At 56.6% G+C, this 25,982-nt stretch overlaps 1 protein-coding gene across 1 annotated transcript; it reads right to left on the reverse strand.

Moving 5' to 3' along the window:
* Positions 1-25,982, reverse strand: LOC110128596 (ficolin-2). The gene is given in 16 exon segments (XM_070472870.1): positions 1-1,264; positions 2,263-2,397; positions 3,262-3,391; positions 3,859-3,899; positions 3,902-3,985; positions 4,379-4,408; positions 5,377-5,412; positions 5,830-5,888; positions 7,888-8,005; positions 9,290-9,355; positions 9,358-9,414; positions 19,324-19,425; positions 24,223-24,330; positions 24,440-24,569; positions 24,784-24,894; positions 25,806-25,982. Coding segments are annotated over 16 exon segments (1,614 nt in total). The 3' UTR covers positions 1-1,034.

The following is a 25,982-nucleotide window of genomic DNA, read 5'->3' on the forward strand; positions in this document are numbered from 1 at the left end:
TCCACGGGGTCGCAAAGAGCTGGACACAGCAGCGCGCACACACACACACAGACACACACACACAGAGACACACGCACGCACGCACGCACACACAGACACACACACAGAGACACACACACACAGACACACACACACACACACACACACACGCACGTTGCGAGGGATTTCTGTCCCTGGGTGAGTTTCCTTCTGTTTCCTACGTGGTCCTTTGATAAACAGAGGCTCCCATCAACCTTGCCCTTTCCACCCCGCCCCTCTGGAGTCTCGGGTAAGAGACGTCTCCCTGCCTGAGAGACAGAGAGCCCTCCTCCGTCTCCCATCAGGCTGTGGAGCTTCGCACACGGAGGTCTGTGATCGTCCAGGGCCCGAGGCTCCTGCCCTGGGGTTTGCGCATGGGGCCTGCCGCGCTCCCCCTGCTGGGTGGACGCGGCCCCTGCCCCGTGTGGGCCCAAGTCTGGTGTTTCAGCGGCTCTTGGGGGAAGCTGGTCCAGAGCAACCACCACACTGACTGGAAGCAGAAAGTCCCTGTTTATAGCAGACTCCCCTCTTTTCAACCAGAGTGTTCTAGTCTCAGGGTGACCTGTTTAGAAGCGTGTGATGCTGGGAGTGAGGCGGGAGAAGGCAAGAGCCTTTGGGGGAGGGAGGGGACCCCCAGGTCTATTGATGGCGGGAGCTTAAGGCTTCGGCTGATGCTTGGGAGACATTGGCGACCGCATGTGCTAAGGGGGGCTTGAACTGCCCCTGGCTTGGCTGGGTCAGAAGGCCCTGCTGCAGATTGGCTGTGGGAGAAATGCTCAGAAAAGCTCAAGTGCAAAGATGCAAATGAAAACCGGCAGGAAAAAGTATGTCAGAAAACAAACTTTAAAACCGTGGTGCTTCTGGCTAGGCTGTATGTCTTGGAGTTCAGATGCGGACAGGAGGGGCTGGACCCTGCGGGCCTTATGAGCGGAGGCAGGGGAGCAGCGGGGGCCTAACCTTCGCCTGGGACAGAGCAAAGCTCGTGGAGGCTGCGGGCGGCCGGGTGAGCCACAGCTTCATCTCTGAACCTTGCAGCTGTAGTTGTACCCTCCCCACGACTTCCAGTTGATGCCGTTGGCGTGGCCCGTGTGCTGCCCCTCGAGGCAGCGGCCGTTCAGGCTGGCCGAGTGACAGGCGTGGTGCCACCAGGCCCCCTGGAACTGCACGGCACAGCTAGAGGCGCCCTCATCACTGTCGCGGTCTTTGGTGGAGAAGAAGTGACTTCTGCGGTCCGTCAGGAAATCACCTGCTCGGGGAGGGGGGCGGGCAGAGTAGGGTGTTGCTGGTCCTAGAGGGAGCCACCGTTGGGGGGCCCTGCTGCCCGCCCAGCGCACCTCCCCTCTAGAGACCCCCAGGGGGCTGAGAGCCCCCCTCGGCCATGGGGCAGAGGGCGCCTCCTGGTCCCGGAACTCTGCACCAGGGCGCGAGCCTTCCTCCAGCCTCACCTGTTTCCTCCTGACTCCCCAGAGACCCCCAGGCCCTCGGGGCCCTCTCTTCCGCCAGCCCGCACCTCTCTCCTGGGCACCGCCCCCTCCCACTGTCTCGCCCTGGTCATCCCGGGGGCCCAGCACCACTTCACCAGGGGCCCTGGCTCCAGCTCCAGCCCCGGGCGTGCAGCTTCCCTCTGGCCCCTGCAGTATCCACGCCGCCCCACGCCAGCCTGGCCCTCACCTACACCACGAGGTCAAGGGTCCCCGCCCTGCTCCTTCCTTGGAGGATCAGAGGAGGCCCTGTGTGTCAAACAGGCGCTTAAAGGCCCCCATTAGCCATCCCCTCCGGCATCCCGGGGGGCCTTGCTCTCTGGAGCTCTGCTTCAGCGTAATCCAACAGGCACCTGGCTCCTTTCCTGGACACGAGTGCACCTGGCGTTTCCAGGATGGGCCACAGGAAATGCCTTCCCACTGTCTGTGACCAGGGGTCTTTCTGGAGAGAACACCCCACAGGGTTGGTGTTCCGTGGAGCCACTTGAGAACAGGACCCTAAGGTCTCCTATGAGGTGACCGTCCTCTTCCAGGTGTTAGCAGGAACAGGGTCACTGACCTCAGTGAATTGCAGGCCCCACGTTGCACAGAAACTCAGGCACCGTCTTGTCTGCCTCCACAGATGGAGAAGCCAGGCCCCGAGACAGGAGCCCCCAGCCCAGGGTCTCTCGGGGAGACAGAGCCAGGACCCCCAGCAGCTGCTCTGCTTCCCCAGCCCTGACCTGAAGCGCCGGCCCCCGCAGTGCCCCGTGCGGACTCTGACCTGCACCGCCCTCCACAAAGACCCCCAGGACCAGCTTGTGCCTCTCAGCTTCACCCGCCATCCTGAATGACTGGTGCTTGGCAAATCGGTGGTTGCCCTCAAAGTCCACGAGGTCTACCCAGAGCTCACTGGTTCCTGCTGGAGGAAGGTGTTCGGGTCTCAGCAGACGGGGCCCTGTCTCTCCAGGCAGAGGAGGTGGGAATTTGGGTAAATTCTGGAGGGATGTCTGAACTTGGCATCCGGGGAAAATTCAGCGGGGAAGGTGTGAGAGGCTGGTGGATATGAGGATCCGGGGAGGGCTCCCTGACTTCCGACAGCTCCCCTTCTGTTCCATCAGCCTCGCCCAAAATCCCACTGTTGGTGTTCCTTAAAAGGAGTGAAGCCTCACTCTGCTGGAAACCCTAAATTCTCCTGTAAACCGCTGTGAATGCCAGGGCAGGAAAGTATATTTGTATTGGTTTCTTTTGCAAGAATTTCAGGCACATGAGTGGATACCTTCAAGGTTGCCCTGAGGTAGTGGGAGAATTTAAAATAGGATTCACAGGTCTACAGTTGAACTCAGGACCACCCATGAAGCTGAGTCTATGGAACAGAGCAGTGGGCTGAGGGGGACTGTGTCAGGACCCCCACGTGCAGTGACCAGGAGAAGGGAGGAGGGGGCTTCGGGGTCTCAGAGCCCAGGTTCAAGGCAGGACCGACGGCTGGGAGAGAGAGGAGGGCACCGCAGTCCAGACGGCCTGCTGCCCACTTCCTCCTCTCGGGATCTAAAGTCTGATTGGTCCTGAGACCAGAAGACATCTTCCCTCCAATGACCCGCCTTCTCCCGATTCTGACAGAGAGTCTAGGAGAAGCGCACCCCAGGCTGGCTCAGGCATAACCTTCCTGCTGTCAGAGGGGAGCACGTGGGGGGCGAGGTCTTCTGCTCCACACGGCCCAGGGCTAAGGTCAGGAGCTGTGGGCTGCAGCCCCCCAACCAAAGAGCCCCCACTGTGGCCCTGCCCCGGGCGGTCAGGGTGTGGATGTTGTCACTCCCCGGCCAGAACTTGCCCGGCTGACTGCCGAAGCCCTGCGTGTACGTGGTCCGGGTCCGGAAGAAGCCCCCAGGGCCACCCCTCCTTTGCTGGAAAACCTGTGCAAGGGTTGGGGGGGGCTGGGGGACAGGCCCCTGCTGCTGACCCCTGCGGGGTACCCCGCCACCCGTGAGCACAGCGCCGGTAGCTCCTAGCGCTTCAGTCTGAGGCCCAGGATGTGGGTCTCATCAGAGACCCCGGGGACCATCGGGGGAGCACCTACACGTGGCCAAGGAGAACATGGAGACTCAGAGAGGGCAGGGGACAAGTCCAAAGTCACGCGGCTGGAGAGAAGTGGGCACTTCTGGGCCTCCGCCCACGGCCTGGAGTGACGGGCCTTCTTGCCCCTGCCCCGACGTTCCTGCTTCTCCCGACCTCAGTGACAGGACGGGGCCAGCCTGAGCCTGGGGTTAGACAGTCTCACAAAGGCCTCTAAAGACTGATCTCCCACCAGAGGGGCCTCCCAAGTGGGCCCACCTCTGCCCACGGGCCAACGGGGCCGTCTCTGGGACCCCCAGCAGCTCACGGCACCCCCGCCGTCCATATCCATGTCACACAGCACGGTCAGGGCCGGCAGTCGGGCAGGTAGATGGTGTTCCAGCCACTCGGGAAGTGCCCCCTGGTGAGCAGCTCCTTGCAGGTCCGAGGTCCAGGGTGGGGAACCGGGGGGTGGACGCCAGGTTGGGAGCCTGGGCAGTGCAGGGGCCACGCAGGGGGCGGAGGAGGGAATGACTGCCCGGGGGAGAGTGGCACAGAGGCCCGGGACGGACGGAGGGCACCCCCACCTCCCGCTGTCCCCACCTCGGCCCGGGCACCCCGCCTTCCAGGGAAAGCTATAAGCTCCCCCAGGAAGACTGCTGTGGAAGGCACATGTCATTCAGGCAATAGCTGCCTGTAACTGGGGAGTGAAAGATATGCAGAGAGTGTTTCATCTCTGGATACTGGGAGAGAAGTCTGTGCAGCTGGCCTTCTGGTCAACCGCCCCCACGGGAGCAGGTCCTGGCTGAGGTCCGGGGGTCGGGGGTCAGCGTGTGGGCAGTCACCTGTGGCACACGAATGGAGCTGCCCCAGCTCTCCTGTTGTGGAAGAGAGGACACGCACGTCACATGTCTGGAAACAGCCCTGTGCCCTCCCCCCCTCTGCTCCGTGAACATGGCACCGAGAGTGGAAACCATTACCCAGCTCTTCCAGGACGGACAGCTCCCAGCCCTGGGCAGCGGTTCCTAGGCTCAGCCACACGGGCTTGCTGGGTGCAGGCAGCCAGCGCTGTCGCTTGGGGAACTGGCTGGACCATCGTCCTGGCCACCTCTCCTGGGCTTCAAGGCTCCCGGCAGTGAGGGTCAGCTCCTCCGGCCCATCACTTTCCACCACCAGTGTCTCCATCAGAGCCTCTGGGCGTGGAAAGTCCTGGGGCTGTTTGGGGTATGCTTGGGCCCCGACCAGTGCACTTTCTGTTTGTCGTCAAAGCTTGTGACTGTGTCTTGTGAGCGCTCAGCCGTGTCCGACTCTGCGACCCCATGGACTATAGCCTGCCAGGCTCCTCTGTCCACAGGGATTCTCCAGACAAGAACACTGGAGTGGGTGGCCATGCCCTCCTCCGGGAAAATCTTCCCAACCCAGGGATGGAGCCCATGTCTCCTCCATCTCCTGACCGGCAGGCAGGTTCTGTACTGCTAGCACCACCTGGGAAGCCTGACTGTGTCTTGGTGTTTTACCTTTTCTCACTTTTAGAAATTTTTAAATAAATGGGCATAAACCAGAAAAAAACAAAAAGCGAAGCGTCCACAGTCATGCAATAAATCAATGTCACCAGTCTCCTGGGGGCAAGACTGGCAGCCGCTGACTCCTCCAGCCTTGAACCGCCAGGACGGCCCCTCTGCCCCCACCCGTGGGCTGGACGGGCAGGGCCAGGAGCATGGTCTGAGCTCCTCCCCCAGACGGTCTCCTGGGCCCCGGGGCACCTCCTGTGATCCAGGCCTCTGGGACCACCCCCCCAAGCCCCCTGCAAAGCCTGGGGGTGCCCCTGGGGAGGGGAGGGGCTCACCTTTCTCTCCATGTGCACCCCTCTCCCCTCGGGCTCCTGGGGAGAGACAGGGGATGCAGAGGACACCTGTCAGTGGACAGCGACCCTCTGCTCTGGAAGCCACCCCAGGCTCAGCTCTTCGGGGGGTGGGGGTGGGCGTGAGGCTGAGCCACACACATGCTCCGCGGCTCACACGGCTCTCTCTTGGCGGAACGGGTAGGCGGCTGGGGACTTGAGGCCTGGGATTCTTCCCTGGGTCACAGCAGGCTGCTGAGGACCCAGGACCCTGGACCGGTTCAGACGCCTCGAGGCTCTCGGGACGCGGGCAGTAACAGGTGCGTCACTGTCTCCCGCCGCCCTCCCGCCCTGTCTCTCTCCCATCTCTCTCTCCGCCTCCCCGCGCCCTCTCGGTCTGTCTCTCCGTCTCTGCAGACAGGCCCCAGGGTCCTGCTGGGGGTCACAGCTCTTCATCACCTGTGCTTCCTTTGGGTCCGGCTGGCCCTGCCTTCCCAGGGACTTGGGCGAACCTCGTTCTCCTGTAAATCCCAAAGACACACCATCGAGGGAAAGGCCATCTGAGGCATCCTACTTGGGTGCTCTCTGCCCTGAGGAATGAAGTCCTGACCCTCCCGCCCCGGCTCCAGTATCCTCAGGGTCGCTGTCCCCGGTGAGGGGGACAGCAGAGACAGTGGGGGCAGAGCCCCCATGGCCCCTGGGGCAGACGGCCAGCACCCCAGGGGCCACCGGCTTCCGGCTCCCGTAGACCTCGGTGTAGCAGGCCCGGTCTACACCGCAGCACAGAGCTCTACCGCTGAGCCAGGGGCTGGGAGCAGGAGCACGTCCTCACCAGGGGCAGCTGGAGAGGCCAGCCATGGGCCCAGCTCTCTGTGTTCCCCCCAGATGCAGGGGAGAGCGTTAGCTGCTCAGTCGTGTCCAACTCTTTGGAACCCCATGGACTGTAGCCCACCAGGCTCCTTGTCCATGGAATTCTCCAAGCAAGAATACTGGAGTGGGCTGCCATTCCAGGGATCAAACCGAGGGATCTCATAGATAGCAGGCAGATTCTTTACTGTCTGAACCACCAGTGAAGCCCAGATGCAGGCGAGCTCAGACACAATTACACATCCCTCTGGGGAGGTTCCAACTCCACCTCCAGAGGGGAGGGGTCAGCAGCCTGAGGCCCCCGTTCAGCTCAGTTCAGTTCAGTTGCTCAGTCGTGTCTGACTCTTTGCAACCCCATGGACTGCAGCTTGCCAGGCTTCCCTGTCCATCACCAACTCCCAGAGCTTCCTCAAACTGAAGTCCATCGAGTCGGTGATGCCATCCAACCATCTCATCCTCTGTTGTCCCCTTCTCCTGCCTTCTATCTTTCCCAGCATCAGAGTCTTTTCCAATGAGTCAGTTCTTTGCATCAGGTGGCTATAAGTATTGGAGTTTCAGCTTCAGCATCATTCCTTCCAATGAACATTCAGGATTGATTTCCTTAAGGATGGACTGGTTGGACTCCTCGCAGTCCAAGGGACTCTCAAGAGCTTCTCCAACACCACAGTTTGAAAGCATCAGTTCTTCAGTGCTCAGCTTTGTTTATGGTCCAACTCTCACATCCATACATGACCACTGGAAAAACCATAGCTTTGACTAGACAGGCCTTTGTCGGCAAAGTGATGTCTCTGCTTTTTAATATGCTGTCTAGATTTGTCATAGTTTTTCTTCCAAGGAGCAAGCATCTTTTAATTTCATGGCCGCAGTCACCATCTGCAGTGATTTTGGAGCCCAAGAAATAATGAGGCCCAGGTCTGCATTATTCATCTTGGCAGGAGGCTAGGACCACCCAGGGCCACCTTGCCCTCCTCCAGGCACTGATGGGAAGGTCAGGAGAGGCAGCCCCAGGCTCAGCAAGGGGAAGGGCAGGAGTCTGCCAACAGGCTCACCGCCCAGGGGAGTGGGGTGTGGGGGTGGGACAGAGGGGTAGCGCTACTTCCTCGTGGGGCCGGCGAAACACACCCCCTGGCGGCAGCAGACCAGACATGCCCTCCTCCAGGGTCCCCCAGCAGAACCCCATCTCGGAGCCCATTTTAGGGCCCAAACCTTGTAAGGGGGGATCGCGCCGTGGGCAGATGTATGGAGTGCTCGGGGCCCTCACTCTGGGCGGAGACCCAGCTCCTCGCTCCCTGCCGGTGCTTGGCTGCTCGGAACTCCAGGTGTCTCCTCTGAGGCACGGGGATGGAAACCTGGGGCCCCGGTTTCCGGTGAGCACGCCAGGCACATGAGGCGCAGAGCTCCTGCCAACAGTCACGGCAAAGCCAGTCCCGATCACACACCCGGAAGCGCATGCTCCATGAAGACACTCCCAAACATGAGATGACAATAGCTGGGACCAGCGCCCTCCTCCGGGGACGGCGGTGCCGGTGGGTTCTGGGCAGAACCCGTGACCCAAACTCCCAAGCTGAGACCCCCCGGGGGAACTGCCCTGCTCGGGCTCCAGTTTGAGAAGAGTCGGTGCTCATGAGCCCCGTCGCCGACCCCGAGCACATACCCTTCAGTCCACCGGCGCCTGCCTCTCCCTTGGGCCCTGGGGCTCCGGGCAGCCCTGGGCAGCCTTGGAGGACGGACAGCTTGTCGGAGCCCTCCAGACCCACCAGCTTCACCTCTGCAGAGAAATGCGGAGTTGGGGTCAGGGCGCTGGTCGCAGGGCCGATGACATGCCGCCCGAACCAAGAGTGTCTGCCGCAAGGTGACCTGGTCCCTCGGCTCCGGCACGTGTCACTGGTCTCAGATGAAAGGTCAGCCTGGCAGTGAGCTTCCTGCCTCTGGCGGGCACTGGTCAGGTGGGGAGGCCATGCCGGGCAGAGCCGTGGCCTTGGACTCCACGCTGCCAATTCCCAGCCCCCCACCTCCATGCTGTGTGTCTTTGGGCAAGTCACTCAACCCCTCTGAGCTCTGGGAATCCAAATGGGGACAGAAATAAGGCTGTGGGGAGGATTAGACCAGATAATGCAGGTTTTTAGATTCTTGGCACACTTCACGGCATTTTAAAAGAGCCTCATAAACAGTGGATACTTCCACTACTTGACAGCAATAAGTATTTATAAGACTTGGGAATTTGGGGACAGCATAACATTTTCAACCCCAGACCACGGATTTGTGACCACAGAGCTCCCGAATTGGAAGGGGTCACTGTAGGTCCCCCTGCAGAGAAGATAGATTTGATCTAAGAACACAGAGCAAATTCCAGGAGAACAGGGACCAGGGGGTCATTTCCTTCTCGGGGAAAAAAAAAATTAAGTTTTGTTGATTTCAAAACTAAAACATCCTCATAGGAGACAACTTAGAGCGTGTGGGAGTCAGCCAGGCTCCCACGGCAGACGCAGGAGCTTCTGCTTTGGAGTCGTCTCCACCAGAGATGCTCTCAGGGGGACAAGTTTATGCTTCCCCGGCAGGTACCTCCTCAGCTCACAGCGAGGCTGGTCTGTCCTCAGGCAGCGTCTTTCCACGCGTGGGCCCAGCCCCCTGCACGGGATCAAAAGGGAGGCCACCCACCCTTACGCCTCTGACCTGCCGATTCACACTCTGGCGTGAAAGCCGAAAATCTGCAGTAACAAACCCCAAGCGAGCGTGGGAGCCCTGGATGAGAGAACCTTTCTGAAAAGTCCAGGAGAAGACAGGAAGCAGGGGGCATTGTCCTTCTTGGGTGCAGAGCCGAGACCTGACTGGACGCTCCGTGGAGCAAATCCGAGGCTTGAGAGGGAGACAGACCCGGATTAAATTCCCGCTCCTCGCGCGCGGCCGTGGGCTGTTCGTCAACTCCTAGTCTGAGGACGAGGCCGAGCCGCTGTCTTCGGAAGGTGCAGCTGGAGGGTTTCACCCTGGATGCTCCCTGTGGTCAGTGAGTGGGGAGCTCCAGGGTTCAGGGCCGGAAACAGGTCCATCTCGCCTGGACAGGTGTCAGCAGCCCGGGCAGCGAGGGTCCTGAAGTGCAGGCATGCGCGGAGCGGGCCAGCGGGCCCAGGGCCCGGGCCGTGCCTCCCAGCTCCACGGCCTCCGGTCCGTGACCGCGCTCTTGCGGGCGGTAGAAGCCAGCCCTTGCCTGGGCCTGCGGTTTCTCCACTCCAGGCGAACGCCCACTTCCTCCTGCCTCTTTGCTTACACCCACAGGAGGTACCAGAGGATGGCAAAGGGCGTTTCCTTCCCTCTGGGCCCCAGCAGGCTGCCCGCTGAACTGGGTTCACGTCCTCTGGCAGGATACTCTGTTCCCGGGTGAGAGAGATCCCAGGACCCCTGCGTTGGAAGGGGTCTGCCTTTCTTGTGGCTTAAGGAAAGCTGCAGCCCCAAACCCCCTCCTTATCACCCAGCTCTGCCCAGGCAGCACATGGAGGCTTTGACTGGGGTGTGAGGAGGAGTAAGACCCCCTCTCCCTCATCTGATTTCCAGAATGTTCTAATGACTGAGTACCTAACACTGGGGAAGAGAAAAAAAAATCCTGAGCACTTCTTAGGTGCCAAGTGCTACTCACACCAGCCCCATTAGGAATATGCCAAGATCTGAATTTCACAGGTGGGGGAACTGAAGCCGCTCTGCTGGTGGGAGCCAGACATTTCCCCGAGTCTGTCCGAGGTTCCACGGGTCTGGTCTTGACGCCTGAAGGTGAGGCTTTGTCTTGCCCCCCCCAGATCCCAGAGGTTGTCCTGAACCAGCATAGGTGGTGGGCCTTCCAGGAAGGGCTTCTGCAGACGTGCGGAGGGTCACCAGGGCGAGCAGGACGGTGCCGGAGGGGAGGAGCTGGGGATGAGACTCCTTCATGGAGTGATGTTTCTCCAGTCAGCATGCGTGAGCTGGCGTCCTAACCGCACTTACTGTCTAGCTAGGAAAGAAGTGCGGGATGGCTGAACCTGAGGTTTGCGAAAGGGCGCACAGGACCTAGAGCCCATCTCGTGGGCTCTGGGGTGACACCAGACCTGGCACAGTGTGGAGCAGTGGCTCCAGCCCACTGAGACAGAGGGAGAGAGAGATCGCCTTGCCTCAGCCACCACTCAGCCCGCAGCCAGCTGCGGATCTGAGCTCCGTCTGTTGGAGAGGAGCTAGTTCAGGGTTGTTCATCCTGTCTTAGGCAGCCGATGTTAGTCCCGCCGCCCCATCTGCAAGCAAGCCCCTCCCTGCATCAGGGTGCTTCCTCTTCTTCTCACTGTTGATAGGATGACTGTAGGTGGGACGCTGACCACACTATCACATATCACTTTAATGTCCCTAAGAGTATGTGGGCCTGAAAAGATGACAGAACGCAAGACTCTGTCAAGTTCAGATATCTTGAAGTGGGGTCAACCAAGGTCATCTGATTTCTGGCAATGACAGGTTAGGTATTTGGGGCCATCTGTCCTCAGAAAGACAAATAGAAGTGAAAGTGTTAGTCCCCCAGTCATGTCCGATGCGTTGTGACCCCGTGGACTGTAGCCTGCCAGGCTCCTTTGTCCATGGAATTCTCCAGGCAGGAATGGGTAGCCTGGAGTGGAGTGGAGTTGGTAGCCATTCCCTTCTCCAGGGGATCTTCCCAACCCATGGATCGGACCCTTGTCTCCTGTGGCTCCTGCATTGGTGAGCAGATTCTTTACGACTGAGCCACCTGGGACTTGAAACTCTAGTGGGGTCTTCCTATATCACTGTTGCCTGCTTGCTCCAAGCTGAAACCAACACAGATCTTCTCAGAAGAATAGTATCACCCCAAGACTTAAATGATTTCTGCAAATATACGTACCTTTCAAATTAAATCTTAGAATGCAATAAAAGATAACCAGGCTCATGAGGACAAAAGACAACATGTACAAGAACAAACAGAAGCAACACAGTGTAGAAACAGATCTGCAGAAGCCACAGTTACTGAAACAACATGACAGTGAATGGTGAAAACGGAAAGGCACGCCCGGAGATTGAGAACAAACAAGGTTGCTCATACATCGCCACTTCTGGTCAGCATAGTGTCACTGTCAGAGTAGTAAGGCAGAAAAAAATAAATCAGATGTATACAAGTTGGAACGGCAAGTACAAGGCTGCTATTACTTTTGCAGAAAACTCAGGGGGATCTAAAATTTTTAGAATGAATGAGCTTAGCAAAAATCAATTATGTTCCTAAAAGTTAAACAGTGAATTACAAAAAGAAAATTTAAACATATGCAATAGCGACACCAAACTCAAATAACTGAATAATTCCGGCAAAATATACACTAGTCCTCCATGTAGAAACATCAGATGGGAATGAGAGATGTTTAGAGAACAACTGGAAGAATATTCTCTGCTCATGGATTCAAATGCTCAACATTATAAAAATATGTTTCTCTCTAGTTGATCCATAGATTCACTGCATTATCAGTTAAATGCCCCTCTTATTGGGAAACTTGACAAGATGAATTTGAAATTTGTCTAAAAGGTTAAAGGCCAATAATTAGGATATCTTGAACTGGAGCAAAGAAGGATGACTTGCTCTAGTTGATGCCAGTATTTGTCGTGAAGGTAAAGTTACTGAGGTGGTGTGGCACCAGCTCAGATGCAGACCGAACCATCAGAACCGAATAAAGGATCTAAAAACAGATTCAGGCCCGTGAGAGTGGCGGCTCCACGGAGCCGGCGGGGAAGGGCGAGCTGCAAAACTGAAGAACAGCTGATTTACAATGCTGCGTTAATTTGTGCCATGCTGCAGAGTGATTTGGTTTTATACACACACACATATTCTTTTTAATATTCTTTCCATTATGGCTTATCACAGGGTATTGGATATAGTTCTCTGCACAATACAGTGGGGACTTGCTGTTTATCCATCCTACATTTAATCGCTTGGGCTTCCCAGGTGGTAAAGAACCCACCTGCCAATGCAGGAAATGTAAGAGACGCAGGTTTGCTCCATGGATGGGGAAGATCCCCTGCAGGAGGGCAGAGCAGCCCACTCCAGTGTTCTTACCTGGAGAAGCTCATAGAGAGAGGAGCCTGTTGGGGTACAGTCCATAGGGTCACAAAGGGTCAGACACGACTGGAGTGACTTAGCACACACACATGCATCTACTAGCTTACATCTGCTAACCCAGCCTCCCACTCCGTCCCTCCCCCAGCCCTCTTCTCCTTGAATAAACTTCCAATAAGCACTGTGAGCTACTGGGTATTCACATGGGAAAACCAGAAATGAAACTTGACCCTTTCCATATAGCAGAAAAAGAGCCATGTTGGCAGAATCATAGACCCAAATGTGAAAGATGAAACAGTAGTCTTGGGCCACATCTTAAGACGTCAGATACCTTTGTTGATTTCTCTTGCAGGAATGAAAAGAACTAAGTACTGGACAAGTCTGAAAACTGACATCGAAATTAAGAATACTGGGTTTTCAAACGACATCCCTGAGAGAGACAAAAGCTGCCAGGGGGTGGAGAGCAGGCCGCACGCAGGAGTGACAAACCGCTGTGTCCAGAATAAATAAGGAATTGCTGTAAATCGATGCTCCTGTGCAAAATGGGAAGGTGACTTACACAGATACTCCTCAAAAGAAACATTTCAATGGTCGATAGAAACAAGATGAGACTCTCAACTTGATTAGTGATCAGAGACATGCACGCCTGCACCTGCTCGATGACCCACAAGCTGGAGCCCAGCCCTGCCCCCCGCAGGCAGAGGACACGGGCAGAACAACGTCCCGTCCCAAACCACAGCAACCAAGTGTCCATCCAGAGCAGGACAGATCCCTGGCCCAACGCGTGTTCAAATCGGAGAGACCTGCAGAGCGTCACACAGACGATTCCTGCTCCCTACAAACCATCGTGGAAATTCACAAACACAGCATCGCAGGGAAAGTGGCATCAGGAAGGAGACTTTGTTTGGTTGCATTTGTACATAAAATTCATAAGTGGGCCACTCCACAGAGTCGTGTTGGGATGAGGTGCATGAGTGGACTGTGGAGAGGAGGTCCAGGTGCCCCCAGCCAGGAGGGCAGCCCCCTCAGGAGGGGTCCTCGAAGCTGGAAAGGGACTCGAGGGCTGGCCCTGTTCTCCAGCTTCTTCTGACGCACTTTGCTTCACACACTCTGGTGAGGAAGTGTTATTTTCCACTTCAAAAAAGAAGTTTAAATACAATGAAATGGAGCATGCAGTGGCCACAGGCAATCTGTATCACTTCCTACCGCAGTGCGCAGTGCGGCGGTCCCCAGCAAGCACCGAGATTCACAAGGGCCCCGTGTCCTGCCCGGCTCCTGGGAGGCTGGCTGTCAGCACACAGGTACTGTTCCACTGCCTCTGAGGGGAGCTGGTCCCGGGCCGGGGCTCCTGCACATCTCCCTCCACCCCAGTACCAGGGCCTTTGCACGTGACTCTGTGGATTCAGGAGAGATGTGAGCCCACCCAGTGATGCTCGAACTCCAAATCGCCTCATCCAGGTCCTGGCTCAGGGTGAGGACCACAGCGTCTGCCAGAGCTTCAGCCTCCAGAGCAGGAAGGGCGGTCCGATTGACTGAGGTTTTGAAGTCTGGATTAGGGTGGGTCTTCCAATGGGGCCTAGGGTGGGAGCACCATGTCATTGTTTAAGACTGGTAGACACAGCAAAGTGAGGTTTTTTAATCCACACAGTTCCACTCAAACTATTGATTTCTGTTGATGAGTTGATGGGTCTTTGGAGAAAATGCTTCAGTGAGTAACATGGCATTTGCAGCCTTCAACTTTCTTAGGGGAGTCTGTAGACAGCATATTAAAAAGCAGAGACATTACTTTGCCAACAAAGGCCTGTATAGTCAAAGCTATGGTTTTTCCAGTAGTCATGTACGGATGTGAGAGTTGAACCATAAAGAAAGCTGAGCACCGAAGAATTGGTGCTTTTGAATTGTGGTGCTGGAGAAGACTCTTGAGAGTCCTTTGGACAGCAGGGAGATCCAACCAGTCCATCCTAAAGGAAATCAACCCAGAATATTCATTGGAAGGACTGATGCTGAAGCTGAAACTCCAGCACTTTGGCCACCTGATGCAAAGAACTGACTCGTTAGAAAACACCCTGATCCTGGAAAGACTGAGGGCAGGAGGAGAAGGGACAACAGAGGATGAGATGGTTGGATGGCATCCTCGACTCAGTAGATGAGCAAACTCCAGGAGATGGTGGAGGCCAGGGAGCAGATAGTATAGTCCATGGGGTTGCAAAGAATCAGACATGACTGAGCGTCGGAACAGCAACCCCAGGAACATCAGGGTCCCCGGGAGCACAGGTGTAAACCCTGCCCCACCCACAGAGGCCCCCAGTCCCGGCCTCCTCTCTCCCAGGAGTAGGGAGTGTCCCCCAGGGTAGGGCTTGCCCTGTCCCTCTGCTGGTTCCCTTCCTTCCTGCTCCTGCAAGACTTGTGTTTGGAGGGCCTCAGGAAAGGGGCTGCATGCCGGCTGGACCTGGCGGGGTCCCCTGATATCCCCCGGAGGCACCTTCGTTTGGCCGTGAAGACTGTCGACATCTGCAGCCCCTCAGTGGGGGAGAGGCTGCCTTCTGAGTCCAGTCCAGCCTGGAGCCCAGGGAAGGGACCCTCGCCAGCTGTCTGTGACTTTCTATCTGGGAAGAAGGAGCACACGGGGCTTGCCTTGAAGGATGCCCCAGGCCACACCCACAGGCCGGGGTTCTGACCCAGGCAGTGTGACCTCGAGCCCGTCGCTTAACCTCTCTGAGTCTTCTTTGTCATCAGACTTGGGATAACAGAATGGATTTGAGGATCCCGTGGAGTGAGGATGATAAGTTGGAACCACAGGGTCAGTGACCATGGGGAGGTCAGTGCCTACCCTTTCCCTGGCCCTGACTTCCTCCCGGCAGCCTCTCTGCCGGCTTCCCGGGAGGCCCTCCAGGTTTGGCCACCTGTCCCCCAACCACCCTCCCAGCCACCCCAGCCTCTTTCCAGTGGGCATTTCACAGCCTGGGAGAGGAGCCCTCTGGCTGGTGGTGTTGTCACCTCCTCCCTGCCTCCGGCCCCTCCCTGCCCCTGCCTCTCAGCGGCTGGGCCGGGTCCTGGCCGCCCCATAGAGCGTGCCGGGAGCCGTGTCCTGGGGACCCCTCTCTGCTGTGCACACCGGCCAGATGTGGCACGAGAAGGCAGCCCCCTTGGGGGGCAGGGCTCCACAGGCGTGCGGCCCCCACTAGTCCAAGAGCGCCTGCAGCCCCCGGAAGCCTCTGTGCCTGCATGCTCAGTCGCTCAGTCGTGTCTGGCTCGTCATGACCCCGCGGACTGTAGCCCGCCAGGCTCCTCCGTCCATGGGATTCTCCAGGCCAGAATACTGGAGCAGGTTGCCGTGCCCTCCTCCAGGGGATCTTCCCCACCCAGGGATCGAACCTGCATCTTTTGTGGCTCCTGCATTGCAGGAGGATTCTTTTACCACTGAGACACCAGGGAAGCCCGTGACAGCTTCTAGGGGGTCCACAAAAATGCTCTTGATGTATCAGAGGGAAAAAGTAGATAAAATATGGCCAAGTTATATTCAACTCTGAACCTCCATCTTTGTGAAATACAATTTCTAATGATTTTCTGTGGAGGAACGGGCCCAGTAAGGAGAAAGTGCCTGGGGTCCCCAAAGGGGAGACCCTCCCAGGGCCCCTCCTGGCACATCCTTGAAAAGCTGGGGTAGGGGGCGGGGGTTGGCTCTGTGCCAGGCCGTCAACTGTCAGAAGGAAGCTTTCTCTTCCCCACCCCTCACTGGCCTGAAACGTCCCTTCTCCTGTCATTAACAACTCCCCCACGGCAGGCTGGCTCAGCCCTGGCACTAGTGACTTTTTGGCCCAGACCACTCTCGCCAGGGGAACCATCCAGTGCCTGCTAGATGCCAGTCACACCCCCGGCCCAAGTCATGACAACCGGAAATGTCAGCAGACGTTTCTGCCGACCGTCCCCTGCGGGTCGGGAGAGAGAGTCACCCTGGGCCCTGTCGTTTTTGGAATTCCTACCTCTTCACTGTCACAACCCTAACGATGACCTGATTTCTAGGCCAGCCCCCAGCGTCGGACCTGTCCCAGGCCCCCTCCCTCAGCTCCTCTTCCTCAGCTATCAGCAGGGACATCTTCTGACTTGAATGATGTTCCCGGAAAGTATTCGTGCGTTCCTGTTTTTTCATGTAGGTAAATGGCGCTTGTTGGAGCTCATTCTGAATTCTGCTTTCTCCACTCAGCTGTGTGGGCCTCGCGAGTGTGCGCGTCTGTGCGGGCCAGTGACTTTCAGGGTCATGAGTCTTGGTGCATTTCTCTACATCCAGCCCGCTGCTTTCAACTGCCAAGTCTGTGTCACTTTGGACCTGTCTGCGTTTCCTAGGCGGTCTCCCGGGTGACCTCAAAGCCCACCCTCCTCGGCCACCGATGTCGCCTGCGGTCCCCCAGGCCCCTGTGTTCACACCAAGTGGGTTTCCAGGGCCTGCAGTCTGCGGAGCCTGAATTCGGCTACCTGAAGGGCCTGTCCTTCAGAACAGACGTGTCCGCGTGGGGTCCCCCTCCTCTGCGCTCCTCAGCTCTGATGGCCTGGTCCTCAACAGCTGTAGCTCCAAGGTTTCCTCTTGCATAACCCGCTCTTCCGTCGCCCTGAGGTCGCTGCCTTCTCGTTGTGCTTTCCAGACGTGAGTCACGTGTTGGTTTCAGACGGTGCAGGCATCTGCTCCCTTCCCACTGGCTCCCCGTTAGCTTTGCCCTTGGAGTCTTTTGCACTTACCATTTTTGCTTTTAAAGTTTTATTTGTGAAGTCTGTCCCTCCCCCGAAGTCCCAAAGATAATCTCCTGCATTTCATTTTCTAACTTTATGCTTCTATTTCTCCCATCTGGCTCTTCACTCCCTGTGGCCCTCGTAGTTTCTAGGTAACCCCCCCCCCCCCCCACACACACACACACACACGGGGATTCATTATTACGCTCCATCTCATGGGCAGGTCTCTGAAACTGTCTGGAACTCTGTCCTTTCCCACTGGATTTGTGGGGCCACCTCGTAATGAATGAAGATCCCACAGGTGGTCGGTGGGCTCTGCCCCTGAACTTCGGAATCCAGTCCACCACTGAGCGTCAAGACCGCGTGGGATTCATGTCTTTGCTTTTGCAGGATGCCTTATATCTCACAGGACAGCCTACACTCTACCTTCTTTTATAAAGCTGGTGAAGCTTTTTGTGGACCTTAATACATCCACATAAATCTTAGATCATGTCTGAGTTCTGCAAGAAATTTTTTGATTGGGATCGCATTGGATTTATGGGTTAATTTGAAGACAGCTGGCATCTTTATAACATTAGATCTTCCCATAGAGGGCCCAGAGTCTTTCTATATATTCAGGCCACATCAGAGTTTCACATTCGGATTAGGTTAATTCCTAGATTCCTTATGGTTTCTGTTCCTATCCTATGGATGACACCTTTGGAAAAAATCATATTTTCTAATTGATCATTACTGGTGAAAATAGATGTAATTTGTGTCAGTTCAATATGTCCGTTCAATATGTGCGATAGACATACCCGATACACCTGCTGAATGTATTGGCTTTTTTCTAGAGAGATGATTTGTGAGGAAAAACTATGATGATTCACTAAAAACGGAGCTGAGAAAAACCAGTTCCTTTTTTTCTAGAATGAGAACTCATTCTCTCTCTGTCTCTTTCTCTCTCTCTCTCTCACTCACACACACACACACACACACACACACTTCCATACACACGAGCGTGCATGCACACACAGCTGCTCATATACACCCATGTACACACCCACACTTGTGTACCCACACACACATCACACAGATATATACCCATGCACACACATGTATGCACACGCACACATATACCAATGCACACACATCACACACATGTGTACCCATTTCACACACACGCACACAGACACACGCATGCTTGCAAAAAGAGCCAATCTGTCTTCTCGCCGGCAGACCCTGTGGGCCCTGCTGGGCACCAGGGCACATGCTCTGTCAGCCCCACGTGCCAGGACGCAGGTGGGGGCTCCTGGCCTACGGGAGCTGGGCTCTGGCTGGGGAAACACAGCATGTCTCAAAGACTCAGGGCAGTGGAGGGGTGAACTCCGCCTTGCTGTCATCCAGCCCCAGTGCCCATCACCCCCCTTCTCTTCCTGGGACAGCAAGGGTGGAGACTGACCCAGTATGAAAGGTAAGACCCCAACGGCAATCAAACCCAGAAGACGGCTGGTTGCCTTCTGCTGGATGAACCCGCCCGCCCCAGTCCTCCCGCGGCGTGCCCAAGGCAGCCGGGGCTGGGAAAGGATGGGAGGAAGCAGTTCCCTCCACGGCCTCAGGCTGGTCTGTAGCCTCAGGGGCACGCCGTTCTCTCGGAGCCTCAGTTTCCCCATTTTCCAGGGGACGTTTGGACCGGACGTGCTTTCTGACCCTTCTCTGCTAAAGCCGGAACCCGCCCCCTTGCCCCCACCTCCGACCAGCTGCAGCCTGAGACCAGGGTCCCTGGACCCTGGCAGAACCTGGCTGGCTCCCCACTGCACTTTCACGGCTTGAACCTCAGGGAGCAGACAAGTGTCCCGCAGCTCTTGTAGCTGGACTCTGCTCGGGGAGGTGCGGGGGCGGTGAAGGAGCCTAAATTCTGCAGGAACTGGAACCAGCCCGCAAGGGTGTGCCTCCACGGGGGTGTAAAGCGACTTGGAACAAGATTGCCAAGGAGTCCAGTACAGAAAGCAGGACGCCCGCTGGGAAAGCGCCCGGGACACGGGGCCGCCTCACCACTCGCCATTCCACTCCCCATGTGTCCCCAGGGAAAGTGACGACGGACATCCACACGAGAACATGGCCCTCCTGCCCACAGTGGCCAGAAGGTGGACGCAGCCCAAACGCCCATTGGCTGATGCATAAATAAGTAAACTGTGGTCTAGGAGCCTGGTGGGCTACAGGTCGTGAGGTCACACAGAGCCGAACACGACTGAAGCAACTGAGCGCGCATGTGCCCACGGCTGTCATCAGAGCAGAAACACTGCCGAGGTGCTGACGGAGCCCTCGGACCACGCCAATGGGGACGCGGTCAGGAAACCACGTGCTGCCCGACTGCACCGATACGAAGCGGCCAGAAGAGGCGAGTCCATGCAGACAGCCTGGGGAGGGGTGCAGGGGGTGAAAGCAAAGGGATACAGGCTTTCTTTGGAGATCATAAAAAAGTTCTAGAATGTTCTCAAATATAGAATATTCACCGCCCTCTAAAACTGGAATGTGCTGAAGGTTCACAGCTCTGCAGATACACAGAAAGCATTGAATGTGTGGTTAAAAAGGGTGCGTTTATGCAATGTGACTTAGCTCTCAATAAAGCTGTTAAAGAAAGAGAGCTCTGCAGGGAAGGTGGGGGTGGACCAGGGATGCTGGCACATGGTTCCTTAGAGTGGGGGGCCGGCCCTGCAGACCGAGATGGGGCGTCCTAGATGAGGGGAGCCGACTCTGGAGACCCCTCCCCACAGAGGGATCCTTCTGCCCAGTGGACCATCAGGGGAGAGACCCTGGCCTTCTGCTCTACACAGGGGCCTCTTCTTCCAACCACCCCTCACCAGGCTTTCTACACGGCTCCTCCTCCTGTGACCCAGGAGCTCCGCCACCCACTCCCAGGCCCAGAGGTTGGGGCAGGGGGGGGCAGGACGCCCTGGCTCTGGCAGGAAGTGACCCTCACCCTCGGGCCGTTTTAATTTCCAGGAGATAATAACACCAGCCAGAGCATCCCCGGGCACCTGAAGACGGATGACCAGTGTTCGCAGGGTAATCGCTTGTGTCAGAGTAAATTGGAATTTATATCTCAGGAGGCAGATCATTCCCATAGAGCCTTCGGCATCCTGGGATTGGAGACATTTGCACCAGGCTGAGGACACCAGCAGAGGCAGCTCCCCGGGAGACCCGGCTCGCCCGTGTGCTGTTTAATATCTTAATCGAGTTTGCAGACCCGAGGACACTGTGGGGAAAGCAGATCTCACAGCATCCTCCTCCCAATTTGCAAGGGATAGAGGTCATTTTCACCTTCCGGAAACCCAGAGAAAACCAGCCTAGAAGCAGGAGCTATTTTGTTTTTTTTGTGGCTGTTGCTTCCTTCTTGCATGCATTTATAAAGCTTATGAGCAGACAAGAAAAACCCAGGAGTCAGTTCTCATCCAAGTTAAACTAATTCTTAAAATCCCAAATCCTTGCCTGGCTCCTTATTTCCGGGGACCAGAACACAATCTGCTTTGCTCTTGACTTGAAGGCTGGTGAGCTGGATGGGGACCGTCATATATAATGCATGAAATGAGCAGCAGAGAGATGAAGCCGTGTTGAGCGCACACGTTACCCGCTCTGGAGCTCTGTTCCCAGAGCCGTTGTGCAAACATATTTACTCTGCATAAAAGAATAGGCTGAGGCTGCCCACGACATTTGTTCATTGCAGTGGATTTAATTTTTAAACCTGCATTAGGACAGGATTAACCTTGCTGAAGGGTATCGAGATGTGGGTGGAATGGATAAAATTAATCCCAGCCACACAGCGCCATGGAGAAGCACTGGGATCAACTCAACATTTACTGCATGTAAATGCCGTCTTCTCAGCCCCTTCTTCCTGAGCAGTCACCTCAGGTAGCAAGCTCTCTGCCCAGTGGAGTGGAACACGGGGCCCAGCCTCAGGCCTGGACACACCACGCTTCCTTCCACCCTCCCAGCTCCCCTTATCCTGGCCCTCTCAGTGACAGGTGGGTGGACTTTCAGACTCCCAGGAGCACATGTACACCCACATGGGCCTCTGGCTGGGCTCTTTCCTTCTCCAGAGACAGAGAGAACGTGGGCTCAGTTGCAGATAAGTCACCGTCATCCTGGTCTTTGAGCTGGAGGCAAGAGAGAGCATGACCCAGCAACGACAAGTAAAGAATCTCAGGGAAGCCTCTGATTGGCTGGCCATTGGCCAATCAACATGATGGAGCTTCTGGGCACAGCCACCATAGGGGACCTTCACCAACTGCTTCCATCTGCCTAGGACTGTCCTCACTTCAGCAGTGAAACTTCCATGTCCCAGAAACCCTTCAGTCTCGGGCAAGCCAGATGGCAGGTCACTCTAAGCTCAGGAATCCACCCCAAAATTCCCAAACTCAATTAGCAAGTTCTGTGAGCGAATCATAACCTGTTTTGCAAGCATTTCATTTGGGCAATTTCCCCACAAACTGTTTCAAAGGGATGACAAAGAAGAACTGAAACCAGGTCAGGGTGAGTCTCGTGATTTTTTCATTGGCAGATTCTCAGGCTCTGGGGCACCTCTTGGTTAAACCAAAACCACAGTTTGGGAATCTCCACTGATCCCCAGCCTCCCCGGGAGGCAGGTTCCTTTTTCAAGAGTTGCCAACTTGGAGCTGCTCAGGAAACACTTGGGGTCAGTCAGCCTTGGGTACCAGACACAACTGGTACCCAGAAAGTTTCCCCACTTTCTACTACAAGCCTTCTAAAGAAAAATTGGCCACATTGTCATATTAATAACAACCCCAGTGGAGGGAATCCTGAGTTGCAGGGCAACCCAGACATCTAGATATTTTAAGTTTCCTCCAAGCAAGAGGACCAAGGCCTGAGCAGCCCCCTGGCCACTCCGTGACCTGCACAGGCAGCCGCCCTGGGCCCTGTGCGCTCGCCGACGACAGGAGTGGCCTGAGACCTCGGATCGCCTGGTCACACGGCTGACGCAGCACGGAGCTGCAGGATGGATGGCCCGCAGCACACAGCACCATCCACGGGCAAATGTCAACCTTCCTTGATGTAAAGAAGGAGAGCTAGTCAAAGCTATGGTTTTCCAATAGTCGTGTATGGATGTGAGAGTTGGACTTAAAGCTGAGCGCCGAAGAATTGATGCTTTTGAACTGTGGTGTTGGAGAAGACTCTTGAGAGTCCCTTGGACTGCAAGGAGATCCAACCAGTCCATCCTAAAGGAAATCAGTCCTGAATATTCACTGGAAAGACTGATGCTGAAGCTGAAACTCCAGTACTTTGGCCACCTGATGGGAAGAACTGACTCATTGGAAAAGACCCTGATGCTGGGAAAGATTGATGGTGGGAAGAGAAGGGGACGACAGAGGATGAGATGGTTGGGTGGCATCACCGACTCAATGGACATGAGCTTCAGCAAGCTCCGGGAGTAGGTGATGGACAGGGAGGCCTGGCGTGCTGCAGTCCGTGGGGTCACAAAGAGTCGGACACGACTGAGCGACTGAGCTGAACTGAACTGATGTAAAGAAAATCCACAATGACATCAGCTGTAGGTGACAGTCACCCTGTGCCGGGAGGGCTCCAGTGACTACAGCTGTTCATCTTTGTGACCTGGGGCTGCGGCTTCGTTCTGCATGTGGCATCTGGGCAGCCAGCGGCAACACAGTGGATGTCAGAGTGAGCCGAGGCGGAGAGCGCGGGCGCTGGCCAGCGGTGAGCCGTGGCTTTGTGAGGAGGATGAGGAGACAGAGCCTCGCCTTTCCCAGGTCACGACCGCTGTCCCCTGATGCCCGGCTGTCACTAGCATGCTTCAGGGGCCCTTCCCTGTGAGCCCCAGATTTCAAGTTAGTTCTGCTTCCTCTAATCAAATCTCTGGTTTAGCTAAGCTGGAAGGACCCCCAAAATTACCTGATTAAAGTGATTTACATGAGCTTGTAAAGACTGATCAGTGGAACCTTCCTGAGAGTTTTTGCCTCCCCCTTCCTTTTGAACATGCCTCAACCACAACTAGATGGTTGACCTGGGGAGGTGACTGATTACATCTCTGCCTCTCCCAGCCCCTCGGCTTCCAGGTGGCGCTAGTGGTAAAGAACCCATCTGCCAATGCAGGAGACCTAACAGATGTGGATTCAATCCCTGGGTCGGGAAGACCTCCTGGAGGAGAGCCTGGCAACCCACTCCAGTGTTCTCGCCTGGAGAATCCCACGGACAGAGGAGCCTGGCGGGCTACAGTCCATGGGGTCGCAGAGTTGGACACGACTGGGCGGCTTAGTACACCCAACCCCTCGGGCTGGAGGAGAGCACTCCACAGGGCGCACCGGGCGTTCTGGAATGTCGTCGGGCCCCCTCCTCTGAAGACAGCTGGTTTGGGGTGGGTGTGGTCCCTCTGTGCTCTGATACTCCTGCTCAGGCGGGCTGCTGTCGGGAGGAGGGGAGGCCTCCCTGCGCTCCCCTGGATCTGACAGTGATGGATGTGGTTGGATTCGGAACCAGACAGGGATGAGTGGAGGTTCTCATCCCGGTCAGTCCAGCCTCCCCTGGTCCTGCTCCCCGGCTGCAGATCCAGACCTTGGGCTCCTCCAGCTATCAGAATTCTGTCTGCGCGGACTCAGGGGGGGTCGTAGCAGCATCTCAGGGTGTGGTGCCTCATCCTGCTCACAGAGGGCTGGGCTCGGTCCTGGGCTTTGCCATGGGCAGGGGAGGGGGTAGAGGCGTCTCGGAAGCTCCCTGCAGAGGGCACTGCTCACCTTTCGGGAGGGCCCTGCTATTAGCCCCACTTTCCAGGTGTTAAAACTGAGGCTCTGTCAGGGGCGGGTATTTGCCCATCTTCGCCAGAAATGGGGTCTCCGCGGGGCTCCCGGACCCCACGTTGGAGCCAGGTTACGTGCTCTGCCCTTGAGGGGCCTCTTGCTTCCCCGGGCCTCACGCTCCCAAGTCCCACCTGATCTGATGAGTTCAGATGCCCCTTTGCAATAAACTAGAGGACAGGACACTTTGGCGGGGTTCCCTGGAAGTGTTAGCAGGGGTTAAGGATGTCCACTCAGCATGGACCCTTCCTATTCACAGGTCATGTGGCGGCGTCTGCTCACTCGTGAGCAACAACTCACAGTTTAAAAGGCCCACTTGCCTGTCCCCGCAAAACGCGCCCAGAAAGGAGAGAGCGGGTGCCCAGTGGTTATGGCCTCAGGTGGGGTCACCAGGGCCAGTGTCCTGCCCCCAAGCCCCTCTGGTGACGAGGGTCTGGCCTCCAAACAGCAGCTGGAGGCCCATGCTGACATCCCGCCCCCCAATCTGGGACAGGCTCTCTGAGGGACCAGGACACTTTCAGCCGGCTCAGGGGGATGCCAGTTCAACCCCGTTTCCATCATACACGAAGAGCCATTCCTGCCTTCCGCCCGTCTGCCCTCTCGGAACCTTCCAGACCCGTCTCCATCTGAGGCTGCGACGTCTGAAAAGCCTCCTGGAGCTTCTGTGCGGCTGCAGAGAGAGCTTTGATTCTCTGCTGAGAGCCCGTACCGCGGGCCCCACCGCGGGAGCCGTCCCTCTAGAGAGGAGCAGGAGGAAAACCATTTTGTCGACTCCAGGTAATTAAGTCACCACGCAGTCACAGAACACGCATTATATGATGATTAATCCCCAGGATGGTGAGGGTATTTTTCATCTTCAAAGCTCTCCTCTGCTGTTCATTAATCATCTCGGCCCCAGGGAGAGAAGTGCTGATTCTCGTCCCAGGAGCCGGGAAACTGAGTCCACCGTGCCTGCGCCAGCCCCCGGGTGCCTGGTAGACGTAGCCCCGTGGGTGCTGGGCCATCTGCTTGCTTCTCCAGCATCGGCAGGGCAGGCCTGCGGGGGTCAATGCCCACGCTACCCTACAGAAAAGGAGAGCCGCCCAGCTCCGCGCTCTGCCGCGTGCGGCTGTCATCAAGGGCCTTTTGCGCGTGACTTTGTTCTTATTTTTCTCCTGTACCTGCACTTCCAGCTCGCACACAGCCTCCCTCAGAATGCTGACAGCCTGGCCATTTTTGAGGCGAGCAGTTTAAAAGAAAGTGCTGTTTTGCTCTCAAATACCTTCCTCTCCAATTGGGACGCACTGCTATAAATACAGCACATTCTGCTTGGCATTCAAATTGTTGGGCAAGTTGGAGGCTGTGGATAAATATTCTCCTGGTGCTCACGACAGCATTACTGTTATTTTGCCCCCAGGTCTTGGAACGAGGGGTAAACGACACCCCTCTTGTGCGCCCCACCCCCGACACAGACTGGCGCAGGGCTCTGCTCCAGCCGTGAAGGGTGAAGGTGGCCGGGACAAGAGCCAGACCAGAGCCGGGGCCGGGCCGAGACAGGGGCATCCTGAGTGTGCAGGTGGGGCGTGTCCTTCCGACCAGGGCTTCTCACTGATGCTTTCTCCGGGCAGTCTTCTGGGAGCAGAGCTTATCCTCAGAGCTCAGAGGTCGTGTGGTCCAAGCTGGTCCTTTGACACAGGGGAGAACTGAGGCAGAAAAGAAATGCCTGGAGCCAGTTCTCCAAAAACACTGTTTGTGACCACAGTCTGCCCGGAGTAGGACCCGACTGCCCCCCTGGCGGCCTCACCCAGATCCTGGGAAGCGGTGTTTCTTCCCAGGGCTGCTGGGGCGGCTCGTGGAGGGGTAGCACCACCGTTTCTGGAGGAAGCGGAGGCCTCGGGTGTCTTTGGTAGAAAGAATTCAGTGGCCAGGCTCGCATCTCAATATGGGATCTGGAGCGGCTCGCCCCGGACTCTGAGCCTGTGTGAGAGCCCCACCCTCCACCCCAGCCCCAGAGTCCACGGCTTGACCGTGCGCTGCGTCTCGGGGAACGAGACAGGCCGGGGTGGGCGTTGCTCAGTGGTGAAAGCTGACAGGTTTCTCCCCTGCTGGGTGTGCCTCCAGGAGGGGACTTGTGACGTCACGTGGTACCGCTCTGCAGAGTTGACTGGCAT

Source organism: Odocoileus virginianus, chromosome 2, assembly GCF_023699985.2.
Source record: "Odocoileus virginianus isolate 20LAN1187 ecotype Illinois chromosome 2, Ovbor_1.2, whole genome shotgun sequence".
Taxonomy (NCBI): Eukaryota; Metazoa; Chordata; class Mammalia; order Artiodactyla; family Cervidae; genus Odocoileus; species Odocoileus virginianus.